The 13,868-nt window shown below is 40.6% G+C and overlaps 1 protein-coding gene across 8 annotated transcripts in view; it reads left to right on the top strand.

Moving 5' to 3' along the window:
- Positions 1-13,868, top strand: part of CLASP1 (cytoplasmic linker associated protein 1) — a 159,396-nt gene that overhangs the window by 59,035 nt on the left and 86,493 nt on the right. For all 8 annotated transcript variants that reach the window (XM_054381317.1, XM_054381315.1, XM_054381311.1 and 5 more), the window contains exon 8: positions 13,642-13,794. In XM_054381317.1, the coding sequence (XP_054237292.1) occupies positions 13,642-13,794 (153 nt within the window). The remainder of the gene's footprint in view (positions 1-13,641; positions 13,795-13,868) is intronic.

Here is a 13,868-nt window from a genome sequence, read left to right as displayed (position 1 = left end):
GCTGCTTTCCTAGTTACATGTATCACTTAACCACACCAAGGCCAAAAACTTCAGTGCTGGCAGTAAAAACACTTAGTTGAGTGTCCTGCCTTTATCTGATTACTGTTTTCCTCCTTTCCTCAAAATGACCCAATCCTACCCCAGTCCAAATTAGCCAGCAAACTTACAATGTGAATGGGTGGTGCCTGTTGGTAACTTCATAAGAGTAACCTCATAAGCTTAATTTCCTGGTAGACTCTTCACGTTTGTCAGGAAAAGTTGCTAGGATGGGGGGATTGTGTAGGTGATGCTGGGACAAGCTGGCACTTGAAAAGACAGATATCACTCTGTGGTAATTTCTGTATTTCAGGCAAGTAGTATAAATCCATGTAAGTTTTAAGGTTTATAATTTTAAGTTTTATGGTGAATTGCCCATCCTAGAACTGAAATAAAAGTAGAAATTGTTAATTTTAACATTGATATTTATTATCTTTATGATCTGACAGGGTATTTAACAAAGCAGAAACAGTTGTAGTCTGTAGTTCTGGTGACTATTGCTTAAAGCATGATCAGCCATCTGAAAAAGGGGACAGCTTGGTTCAAGGAGCTGAGTCTTTATGTGTACTACATGCATATAAAGAAATGCAATTTGGAAATAAAGTGTAAATGTCAGGTATGAAGGGAAGTTGCTTTCTACAGGGTAGACAAATCAGTGCAAGGGGAAAGAAGCTGCTTTCTGATTGGTTTGAATTATCAATGCAGTGATCTTTCATGGTCAGAGATGTGCAAAATAGTTGTGCCAGCCAGACTTGCCTTAGGGAGAGGAGAGATCTCAAGCTGGTTTAGAAAATGATTCCTTATAGTAATGAAGTCTTGGTTTCTTTTAATTTCTAACTTGAGTCCTTTCAAGTCTTGCGTTGTGTGAAACCAGAAATCCTACATGGATGACAATCAGTTGTGTTTAATTAACCTGTAGATTGGGGTGGAATTTTTCTTTGCATCTGCATGGATAGGAGGTTCTGTAAGATCTGGAGTGTTTTATACCTGAGAGGATGCTGTGGCGAGGTGAGGGTTGGTCTCTTCTCCCCAGTAACAAGTAATAGGATGAGAGTAAAAAGCCTCAAGTTGCACCAGATGAGGTTTAGATTGGACATTAGAAGAAATATCTTCACTAAAAGGGTTGTCAGACACTGGAACAGGCTGCTCAGGGAAGTGGTTGAATTCCCATCTTTAAAGGAGTTTAAAATATGTGTAGATGTGGTGCTAAGGGACATGGTTTAGCCCCAGACATAGTAGAGTTAGAAAATGGTTGGACTTAATGATCTTAAAGGTCTTTTACAACCAAAATATTTTGGTGATACTATGAATTCCAACATTTGCTGCTGTGATGTCTTACTTAATGGTTTCAGAGTCTTTTCTGAATAACAACAGCAGGAATTAAACCAGCAGTGTTAGCCACCTTGTCTGAATCCTATTCTACATCAGCTAAACTGGCAGAACCATCTATGAGATGATGTCACTGCAAAGATGAATCTTGTTTGGTTGTGGTGATGTGTTTTGGGTTTCTTAACTCTTTTTTTTTTTTTTTTTTTCCCCCCTCCTCCGAGAGGTGCTGAAAATGGCAAAGGTAGACTTTCTCTGCCATTAGTCTTCCCATCTTTTACATGGGAATCTCTTTGTGTTTTAGCTTCTCCAATTCCATTTAGGTATTTGTTTTGTGAGGTCTGTAATAGCTGTATCCAGAGTAAGGTGTTTAACTGGGCTGTGATTAATGTTTGCATTGTTTGTAGTAAATGTGAGTGATTCTGCTTGGTTTAACTTTCTGTAGGATGAAGTTGAAATATATTAGCTTGCATCTGATGTAGCTTGAGTAGCACAAGGATTGTTCCTCTGGCTCAGCTGGTGTCTTCTTACTTGTTAAGCAGCAATAATCTGATTGTGCGTCTGAGTCCTGAGGCAAATTCATCCTTCATTTTTACTTGACAGGACTTTGCCCTTGAACCAGAGGAGATCTTTTGCCTGCCTAAAAGTGTTTATTCATAGCTTCTACCGCCTCTTACTGAGTCCTGAATTATGATTTAAACTGACTGAGGTCAAAACTACCCTGCCCTTAGCCCTTTGTTTAGCTATTCCTGTGGGTAAGGTGGTCTGGGGGTTAGAGTCAAGTGGTATAGGAGATACAGTAGAGGAATGGGTAGAATTCCAGATTTTACTGGTCTGTCTGATCATAATTTTCCAATTCTGATTTCCTGATTGTCCCTGGCTAATCTTTATTTGATGCAGTAAATAGCTTTATGTTGGGAAACTATTCTTTTATGGATGTTACAGCGGTGGAAATCTTCTATACACAACTTATGGAAGAAACCAGGAGGGTTACTGAAGAAGTCAAATGACCAGCTACAGCATCAAAGTCAATTGTTGAGTCTTTTTTGGGACCAGCTTTCAGTTGTGGCAGAACATTTTGGATTACTGGGTGACAGTATTAAGTTTTGTCTAGATGCAGAGACCTAAGGATGGTATAAAAGGATCTGGAGCCATGAGGAGAAAGTAAATAGCATCACTGAGGGAGGCCAGATAAGAAGGGTTAGGCAAGATTTGTTAAACACTGACAAGTGCTTGCCTGCCCTTCTGCTTTTTTTTTTTTTCTTTCAGAAGAAAGGGAGGAGGATCTTTGTGCTTACTTTTCCTATATTCAAGTCTGAATAACAGTAATTATTTTTAATGATGCTCTGACTGCATTATTTATATTGTAAATTCTTTGGGAAAGATTTTTTTTTTTCTTTGTAGCATGTTAGAGTCCCCCTTGCTTGTTCTGGGTTTCACGGTGCCTCCGAAATATGAATATCCTATTTAATAATGAAACATCATTAATGACAAAAAGGAACAAAAGTTTCAGGAATGTTTTAACTCCACCTTTGTATTTCCTTTTTTTCCCCCAGAATATGACTGCTTTATTTGCTGTACCTAATGATGGTGTTTGTTTATGGGGTGGGAATGTGGATGAAGAAGCTTAGATGTAGCTTTTGTTTTAAAGGAGTTGGGGGGAGGGGGACAAGCTTTGGGAAAACAAAAGCCATGCTGGCTGTTAATATTTTATAAGCTGTGACACATTTTTGGCTCTGGAGCCTTTTTCCTATGACTTCTTTCTTTGAGGCGATGGTTTACTTAAAATGCAGCTTTGAAGGTGAAGAAGGCCCAAGAAACCGCTGCGTCTTAGGGACTGGAGCTTTCCACTTGTAGATCAGGAATTCAGACTGTACTGATATTTGAAGACGTATTATGTATGGATTTGAGTATTTTCGATTCTGTTACCTAAGTATAGGGAAATCACACACTGTACTGAAGTGTCTGTTGAACTACTTAATATACTAAAACCTTTCCATACTTATTTAAAAATCACATGGAAGGAAATCTGATACCAGCGTCTAAACAATAATCAGGTCTAGTTCTGCATGCTCTTGCATTCACTTCATCCCCAATGTGGAAAGCTGAAGGAAGAATTTAGCCTAGTGTGATGGTGATTAAATAAAGGGAATCTTATGCTCTGTGTCTTCTGACATTTGCTCTGACTTTCTGCATGACCTGGATTCAGCCTCCTCATGTATATTTTGCCTCTGTTTCCATGGTATCAGGAAATGGGAACTAGCCCTATCTAGATCATACACAAAGAAATCTGTGCAAAATATTATTAGAAGTAAATATTCTTCAAAAAGTCCAAAAAGTACTAACTAAGCATGTTGCCACTAAAGTAAAACACTTCTTACTGCTCTGACGTTGGGTACATAAACAGTCATTAGTGTCAAAAATGTTTGTATAATCCATTACCTACTAGTTTCTGATTTTTCTTCTAAAAGAGGAATATTTTCAAAGTTACCATTGGAGTCCCTGGTATCAAGTATGATTTCACTGCCTTTTCTACAATGATCCTGGGTAATGCAAAATGCTAGTTATTCACTTATTTGGTTTACACTCGCAGTGTCTCAAAAGAGTATAGCTAAAGTGAGCTTGATTGTTGCCACACCATGGCTTCTCTTCCAGTGTCTACCAAAATGAGACTGATGTGGGAAGGGAACAGAATCTTCTCACCAGCTCTAATGGGCTGCTGATCAAAGATCTGGTTGTAGTTGAGTATGATTATGTAGACATTGCAAAAGCTGTCATGGGCTGCTGGAGTATGATTTTTTTTTTTTTTTAAGAGCTTGTGTGCCCACAGCTTCTCAAAGCTACACTCTGCTCGCTTGCATACAGTTGAATTGAGGTGGTGGAGGGGCATTGAATCCTCCTCAGCGTGCTAATTGTGTATAGCAAGAAAATCTTCATTTTTTACATCAAGAAACTGCTGATGTAACTAGTCAATACTACTGAGTACTCCAGAGCAAGAGTCAGCATCAGGTCAGGTTACTTATACCTTGCTAACAGCTGCAATGGACGCTCTGGATAACACATGGCCAGCTCTGTAACCTAGTTGCAGTTGTCACGGGAGCTCCTGAAACTTGCTATATGTGTTTTCTGTCAGAAGCAACTCAAACCACTTTTCAGCAACCATTTGTAGATAACAGAGCATAGCCTTTGTAGTAAAATCCAGCTTTGATTTTTAAAGGAACAAAACTAGTCTGTACACTTTACTTGTGTATGTACCATCACAGTCTGTAGTAATTCTTGTCTTTGTAAAGATTAAACATTTATTTATTTATTTAGTGCTCATCATCATACTGGACATACCTGTTGTAGTAGCTGATAATCTTTCTTAAGATGCACGTAGGCTGTGGAGTTGCTGCGTGTTGCTCCATAGTTTTCCTTTCCTGATTGCTCTTTTGTCTCAGCCACCTGCAGTTTTAGACTTATTTCTCATGCTTATTGCTCCACAGACCATTTTACAGGTTTTTAAATGGTTATCTAATTAAAGTATATTAATTATGCATCAGGCCAGGCATTCTGGGTGGGAGTCATGGATGAGTAAGGCGGATAACACTGTAGATTTTGCAGATCAGTACCTATGTTATTGCATTGACCTTTAACCAGGCAGATGAACATCTCAGGACAGAACCCTCATCTCCTCTTTTCTGTGGGCATGTAGGCTGACAGCCTTGCAGTTTTCCTTTGTTTTTCAGGAACAACTGCACACGTTGTGTTTATGGCTTGCAAGGCTGCTGGGAAAGTTTAGGATGCCCCACCATGTCATAGGTGGACTACTGTCTGCCAAATTTGAAGTGCTGGGCAGCATGCTAACTCTGTTACTGTTTTGGAAATACACCTAAACAAAGGTCTCAGGCAGGGTCAGTGCTACAGCTTCCCCATGTCCCTCCAGCACATCTTCTGACTTAATTTCACCAACCCCAGCTATCCTGAAACCTGTCTAAAAGGAAACAGAGATGCACTTTGGCATTTTTATCTCCTTGTGGATATTTCTAGAACAGTTTTTGTTCAGGACTTGTGTGCAGTAGGAGGCTTTGCACCAAGGAGGATATTCTATGGTAGCTGGAAGTGGAATCTTCTACAGTGTTTCTGCCGCCCTAAATATTCCCTGGATAACTTGAGTCAGTAAGAGGCTTTTGGCATTTTTGTAACAGTGCTTTGTCCTAAAAATGACAGGATGCTCTTCTGTTCCTAATACAGCTGTATGGGGTAGTTGTCAGTGCTTTACACCTCAGTGTGCTTCATGTATAGAAAATGAGCAGCCGTTCTGGAAGCGGTTAAGTGGTAGCAACATAAAATACAATTTCCTTTTGTTAACAATGAAGTGTGTTAGGGCCTTCAGCTTCTCCATGAGTTGGTGATAATTACCCAAGCAGGAAGAGGGATTTGTGCAGGGAATATCAGTTGGGGGGTGCAGGCTGGAGAAGATGCTTCTTCCTATGATGTCATGGCAACAGATGGTGCTAATAACTGGAAACTTAAACCTGATCTGTGGGGCTGGAGGCACCTGATCTGCACGCCATGCCTCTGTCCTTTGTGGGTGGAAGGCATCAGTTCGTTTATAGGCTTCAGATTCCTGATGTGCACCTTAACTCACTCTATTTATGTAGAGTATATACAATCCAGGCAAGACCAAACTTGACTTTTTGATTCCCCAGGTGTCTGTGTTTTCATGTGGATTTTGGCTGATAGGCCCCAGGCATTGGCCAGCAGATGTCTCCCAGGAGCTTGGTTTAGCACCAGCTTCAGTAGTTGCTTTCCTGCAGCATTGCTGGGGACCAACCCTGTGAAATCCAGAGACCTCCATTTCAAACGTGGCTAAAGCTTCAAGCAACCAGCCAAAACCAACTAAATTAAAGCATTTTTTTCTAATACCTTGTGATGTGATTCCTACTTTTCCTGAGCCATTTCCAAATGTCCTTTTTTTTCAATATACATGAACCAGTTTTGAAGATATAGGGAAAATAAGAATATATTTGGCACACTACTCTGACTTTTAGTAGGAAAGAGAAAAAGACTTAGAAAACAAACAAACATACATAGGATTGGAGTTTAATCCAGGTGATGGCAATGCCCTGAAGTCGTCATGCCCTTGAAAATGCCCCTCAGCAATTGTTTCAGTTTACTTGTTAAAATAATGAAAGATACTTGTCTGCTGTAGAATAGCTGTGCTTTTCAATCTCATTTCAATCACTTCTAGAACAAGTGCTGTGCAAGGTGGACCACAGACCCAGGCAAAGGAAGTTGTTGCCAGAAGTAGTGGGCATGGTGTGGATGATCAGTAGCAGGATGCTGCTGCAGCCTGTTTTGCCTCTGGCTTGAATGTTCACCAGAGCAGAGACTCACTGCAAGCACAGGTGGTCCAGGCTATTGCTGTAAGTTTTCCAGCAAGTGCAGAGAGCTGGCTGAAGCCTGTAGGTGAGGGCAAGAAGGGAAGGGTTCATCACTTGCTCTTCAACCTGATGCATTCCTGCTGCCTATGTGTATGGAGATAATGCCTCTGTTTCTCTGCAGGGTTGAATTTGCTGTCTTGTGAACGAAAGCAGGAGAGTTCCCTTTCTTTTATACACTTAATTGCCCAAACAGTAAGGCTGAGAGAAAACCTTAACATTGACACACTACGCCATGCAGCATTAATAATAAAGTTGAAATGGATGTGCTTTATCTACTGCTCAGGAATGAAGGAATGTTTTCCAACAACCATTGCAGTCCTGTAGTAAGGCCACTAATTCCTGTAGTTCTGGTAAAAGCTATTTTCTATCTCTAGAATATCTCCCTGGTCCGTCCTGTATAAATAGCTGTTCTCCTGGGTTGGTATTTCTGGAGCTCAGGGTATGTGACCCACTCTTGAGTTTTTATCTGTGTAGCTTAAACTAAGGAGCATTGTGAAGGAGGCATTGATGTCTGTGCTGGGCTGCTGCTGCTGTGCTTATACCCGGTGCAATTTAAAGGGTATTTACAAGGGCTCAGAGCAAAGAAAGGCACAGCACCCCCCAGATGCAGTCAGCAGGGAAAGCTGTGGCAGTGAAACACAGAAATAACATCTTTTTGTAGAGTGTTCAATAGACTTTGAATTAGATGGTATGTTTGTGGAAGGCTGCCTTCAGAGATAATGGTATCTCTGTACAGACAGCCTGGCTCTGAATGGTGTATGGATGCCCTTCAGAGCCTCACAACCAACCTCTGGGTGACAGGAGGAGTATGTACAGGGTAGGGAAAAGCTCATTTTGCTCTTTAAATTGAAACTTTGTGTAAACATTAGGTTGTGTGTGTGTTTTTCTATCGTATACATTGTGGATTTCCTGAGGCTCAAGGTCTGGGGAAAAGCTGTGTGGCTGACTGGAAAGGGCACTGTGGGAATATTGTATTTCCAAGGGTGGCTTTGAGGAAAACAGATCCTTATCGCACTTTATTTTTGCCTTGTGTGCATGTCTAGGTTTCTATTTTTTTTAAATTAATTTACATTTTTTAAATCAGTGTGAGGTGACAGCTATGTGTTTGCAGCTCCTAGCACTTGAATGATTTTTATTTAGGTGTCTGTATGAACTATACTGAAGTAATTAGTGAAGCTACTAAATGCTGGCTATTTTTATAGCTTTATCTCAGCTTTAGTGCTTTTGTGAATTCTTTTTGGCTGTTTGAGCTGTTGCTCCTTTAGTTGGTATCACAGCTATTTTGTTGCCTCCCATTGCTATTTAATTTTACAAAGGTTGTAGGAATGTGAAACCTTTGTTCCTCTTTTTTAATGCAAGCTTTCATATTGCTTAAAACTTGACTGAACAACATTTTCACTAAGTCTTAAAAAATCCGATTCTACATGTGTTAGTTTGAACAGAAGTATCTGAAAAGCACTTTGCTCTGTTCTTGGTTCTGTTAATGCACACATGCTATTTCAGAGTGTATACTGTGCCTTGTTAAAACGGAGACATTAATGTTAACCTTATGGTTATAAAAATAATCTTTTGAAGCAAACAGGCTCAAAAATTGAAACCTTTCTACTCGTCTCTTGTTTTCAAGTCTTTAAGGCTCTTTTTGTCAACTTTCCTCCCAGCCATCAAGGATAAAACTTGATTGGAAACCACCTGATTCCATGGTTGAAGATTAAAATATCCCTTAGAATAGTAGCTTGCATCAGTCATGAGTTGCATGAATTCAGATTAGTCTTCTGCAGGAAGATTTTATCTGACTTACCAGGCCAGTTCTTGAGAGCAGATTTTGAATGTTGCCAAGTCTGTTTCTTATTCTCTCAGGTAGAAGTTGGAATTTATTTCCATATCTGAATTGTCTGCCTAGTTTGATGTTCATCAGGGTGTACCTCAGTATCCTTAGTTAACATTGTCATACTGGAATTGTTTTAACAAACACAGAATTCCTCACAAACAGAAATGTGCTTTGTTTTTTATTGCTACTCATGCCCAATTGTTTTTCTGCTTATAGAGTTGCTTTTCCTAGCTAAGACAGGAAAAGAAACATTTTTGGATTAAACATAAGCACATGGATGTTCGTAGGATTGCTAAAATAAAAATTGTGTCCACTTAACCTTGAATGACATTTTTGTCTTAGGTCTCTTTAAGTGCCACCTTACATGTGGCTCATGTCATCCATATTGCTTATTTACCATGGTCTTAAATGTGTTGTCTAGATTTACACTGCAGAAACCTTATTTTGAAGACTAAACTCATACCCACCGTTTAAAATATTCTAGCTTACATAGGTCAATATATATGAGATCAGACAAAGAAGTCAAGGTAATAGTGAGATGCATATCCTGGCAGGCTCAGTCCTGGTGAGCCCTTGGACGGATACCTGCTGAGGTCATATTTTTGGGAATGTTCCTCAAAGCCAGTTGTGAAGGATGATGAGATGGTTCATGGAGTGGTGCCAGAATTCAGCTTTAGGAGTGGGCTGGAACTGGAGCTGTGGCTGGGTCAACATGGGAGAACTGGACCTGTAGGGAGAGGGATTGTGAGTGGGACTGGCAGGCTGATTGGGGTCACTGAGCCCAAGCGGGCGCTGCTTTAAAGGCTCCTGATGCTGTGCCTGGTGTGGAGAGTGGTGAAGGGGCAGGGACTGTGGCTGGGGCCAGGTAAGAGCAGCTGGGAAACTGAGATGGCTGAGCAAGTAATCCTAACGTTGTGCTGTGCCTGTGTACTTCTGCTTGTGCCTGGGAGTCCTTTGATTTTAAGCACTTAATCCTGCTGGGGAGTACATACATGCCCCTTTGTCTTGAGTGGGTTCGTAAACTCGTTTTCCTGGAGAAACCTACACGTGGGGCTGTCTCTGGCAAAAAAGGAGTAAGGAGAAACACTGCTTGTTGTCGTTGGCATCACTGGCTTTGCCTGTGTGTATCCTTTGCTTTTACAGGAAGCTCTTAGCTCTTTAGTGAGTTGGGCTTTGCCCACCTTGTTGAGGTTAAGTGTGGAGTTTTGATGCACTGAAATGTGTGTTCCCTTTAGCAGTTCTGTGTCTGCCGCTAGTGCATAATGCCACATGGCAGGTGGGAAGGCAGATTTCTCCGGTGCCATCCACCTTCACCTGCACTCATGAGAGGGATTCAGGTGATACTTGCAAGTTGTATCCATCTTGCATGCTTCAGCTGCAGTGGTGGTTGAAATGGAGCATATAATAAATGGGCACAGGAGGGCCAGGGCAGGTTAAGTACATTGCAGAGTCTATCTGAAGACCTTGGCAGGGAATCTTTGTTAGGAAGAGACATGATTGTGCTTTTTTCCAGTCTTTAGTCACTGCAGAGTAGCTATGTTCTCTGAAGGTTACAGACAAACAACTGAAACACTTGAATCTATTAGTTTTTAAAAGCCAGAAAGCATCTCCTTTTGTTGGAAAGGAAATTTGAGACTCAATTACTTTGCTTTAAAAGGTCCCAGGCTGGTGGTTCAGGCAAAGGAAACGCAGGCCCTTGTTTACTGTGGCTCCTGAGCACCTAGGGCAGTCTCTTTTCCCTGTTTTACACCTTAGCCAGACCTGAAGGGGTTACATTTTAAAATGAATAATGACTAAATTTATTCGTCATGGTCAAACGATGACAGCTGTTGAGATGCTCCTGTTAGTGCTTCCCAGGGGATAAAGTCAGGCTGGTTCCTAATGCAAGCCAGGCAGACTCAGCTCGTTTTTATCCCAGATTATTTGTCCTGGGTTCCCCTCACTAGCAGGGGATTTCCTTCTAAGAAGTGAAACGAAGTTTCCTGGGCTGAAATGGGTGTTGATGAGAATTCTGCAGAGCTGCATTCAGAGAGAGAGGACTGAAGGCATAGCTGTTTAAATCCACATGTGAAGACAGCATGCTTAATGAATACGAGGGGCAATGATTGATTATGTTCTGGACTGAAAGCCGCGGCGCTCTGTGAAGCACTGTTACATCTGGGCACGCTATGGAAAATATGAAGGAATGTTGAGGAAGCTTATTTGCAGGAGGATATGCACTTGTAAGCAATTTTTTTTTCTCCCTTCTTAAATAATGTATAGGAATTGAAAAACATACAGCAAAATTTTCTCTGTTTTTCTGAGACAGCGGAGTCCTGAGCAGACAAAGGCCTCTTTTATAAGGGCATGTCTCTGTTGGAGAGTACTATATGGCTTTTATAAATGAGCACTGGGGGAGTCTTGGGGTGGGAGAACATCAATGGTTACTTAGTGTTAGAGCATGGCACCGATTCCGCTTCGATGCACCTCTGCTGGAGTCATGAGAGTTACACCCATGCTGAATTTACCTCCTTGTGATTTGCAAATAGGCTGCAAAATAAAAGATTATTGTTCAAATGATTATTGTGAGCAGGAGTCAATAAATGGGAAAAAAGGCTTTTTAGTGATAATGTAGAATAGCTTGTTTTTCTCTTGTTTTTTGTACTCCTGTGTTCAGTTTCCTTTCTGTTCTTTGTTTCTCTTTCTGTCCTGCACGTGCTGCTGGAAGACTTGATGTGCAGTTCTGAATGTGGTGCTGTCATTCTGCACTGCTCAGATGAGAAAATGCTGCCGAGTTATTGAAGGAATATTCTGTTTTGATAAATTTGTAATGCTTAGTTTGTAGACTTCAGGAAAAGAAAGATTATTGTAATTGGAACATCCTCAACTAAGCTGGCTGATTGATTTTGAGAATCTTGTTTTCTTTCTTTTTTTTTTTTAAATTTTTCCCCTACTGCTCAGAAAAGCCTGTTTAAAATGAAGCAAGTAGTTTAACTGCTAAAAGGCTACAGGAGTGCAATCCTTTTAATATCTGTTTATCTGAATTTTTACTAGTTAAATGAAATAGCAAACCACACCCTCTTCTCCTTTCATGGGGTGAGGCTTTAAAAATGCAGATACAAGAGGAAATGAGTTAACTAAGGCTGCATCTAGACAACCTGAAATGTAGCTGTTGGAGAATTTTATCACCAGATGAAAGTGATTTTGAAGTAGTAAAGCATCTTTTGTTTTGAATATGACTAGATTTCTTTTGGCTAGTGATGTGTATATTTTAAACAATTGTTTACTTAACATCTGCATAGGAGATTCTGAAATAAATGCAGCTGGGGCAGATGTGGCTCAAGTTTCTGTGTTCAAGGTCTGCGTAAGTCTGCATCACTTAAACCCCTTCCTAGAGCTTTCAGAGATCATACATTTTAAAGTCTGTTTTGATCTGCCATGACCTTCAATGCAGCTCTTAGTAAATAATTAAAAAAAAAAAAAATTCTTGTTTGAAGTATACTGTCTTTCAGGGGAAAAAAAAATCAGTCTTGTTTTTAAGAACTGCCTGCAGTAAAACGTTTTGGGTGACACACCTCCTAACCTCCCAGAGAGTCATTCCTGTGATTATTGGGGGAAAGTGGAGGGGAAAGAAAAAAGGGTGAGGCAAAAAAAGGCAATTCAGAATTCAATTTCTTTTCAACCTCCAGTCAGTGGCCTTGTATGTTTTTCTATTAGGTGAGAAACAATATTAATCAGTCACACTGGAAAACTACATTAATAAATCTTGAGTTCCTGTGTTGACATAGACTATAATCAAGCAAATTGGTATGAATCAGGCCAGGCTAAACAATCCTCTTGTAGTGAGATTTAATGTGATTGAATTGAAATAATATTTTCCAATTGTTTAATCATTGTCATGATTCCCTGAACTCTAATTATTTTTGAATTGCATATGACAGAACATACCAGTGCCAACTGGAAGGTAGTACATTCTCTATGGCTGCCTTAGGGCACTGTTAGAGCCCACATCCTAAATGTGGTTTATTTTCTTAGCTGTGTGACCTTAAATTCCTTAATGCATTCACCTTTGCCTGAACAGCAGCCCAAGTACCTGTTGTTATATTGCTCCTTTTCTTTAGATACTACTTTTCTTTTTTTTTTTATCTAACCCTTTCCTATATTCCAAGACTTCTTGAGCATCTAAAGGAGAGAAATGTTTTTGCCACCTCTTTTAAGTTGTTGGGTGCCAGTGCCTCCCTGCCATTTCAGTGTTGTTCTGTGATTTGGGTGAGGTGTTGTGTGGATGGGTGCCTATAGGAAATGAGAGGTTTGGGGTTTAGATGATCTGTGATGGTTCTTCTGAGTTCAGCTGCTAATAAACCAATGCTACTTTGGGCAGGGAAAACTCTTGAAGGCTGAGGGCTTCTATTGGGCTGAGGACAATACAGGCTTTTCTTTTCTTCTGCTTCCCTCGTATATGCCTATACTGTAACTGATTTATTGTAGTACTGTCAGAAAGCTCAACCTACATTGAATTCCACTCATTATTGACTAACTAGGAGCCTGTATTTGTTACTAGGTGTTCCCAGGTACTTTCCTGAATAGGGGTGGAACAGCTGCTTGAGTTTTTGCCAAGTGAAATTTTGCAAAGGAGAAGTTCCTGAACTGTTGGGAAGTGGGTGCATACCTTGGACTGTTGGAGTGTCAAATGAAGTATTAGTGTGGATAAGTTAAATGGATAAGCTTTCTGGTCCCAATAAATAATATGTGGTATCAGCTGTCCAAACGCTTTGTCACTTGGATCTTTATTCTGTAGATTGAAGTTTTGCCTGAAAACTTTAATTTAAAGGGTTTATACATGATGTCTGCAATAGCAAAGGGTTGGGTTCAGTGGCCTGGGGGTCATTTGTGGGTAACCGGATTTCTGGCATGAAGGCACTGTTCAGATGAGAGCTGGTAGAGCAGACCTGAACACGCAGCACGTTTGTTGTTGTGTGGGCATGTTCTTTGGGATATCCCTTTGCTTCATTGGACTTACCATCTGAGTGTGCCTTTTTTTGGCAGATAAAATTTTTGATGATGAAGACTCCGTGGATGGAAACAGACCTTCCTCGGCTAGCTCCTCTACATCTTCAAAGGCCCCTGCAAACTCCCGCAGAGTTGGGATGGGGACTACCCGCAGACTTGGACCTGCAGCTCTGGGCTCCAAGTCTTCAAGTAAGCCACTAGCATCCGTGAAACTGACCTTTGTGCAAAGTACTTATTAATGCTCATGCTTGAGCTGGTTTCGG

Source organism: Indicator indicator, chromosome 5 (genome assembly GCF_027791375.1).
Source record: "Indicator indicator isolate 239-I01 chromosome 5, UM_Iind_1.1, whole genome shotgun sequence".
Classification (NCBI taxonomy): Eukaryota; Metazoa; Chordata; class Aves; order Piciformes; family Indicatoridae; genus Indicator; species Indicator indicator.
Note: the sequence above shows the minus strand (reverse complement) of the source record. Positions and strands in the feature narration are given on the sequence as shown.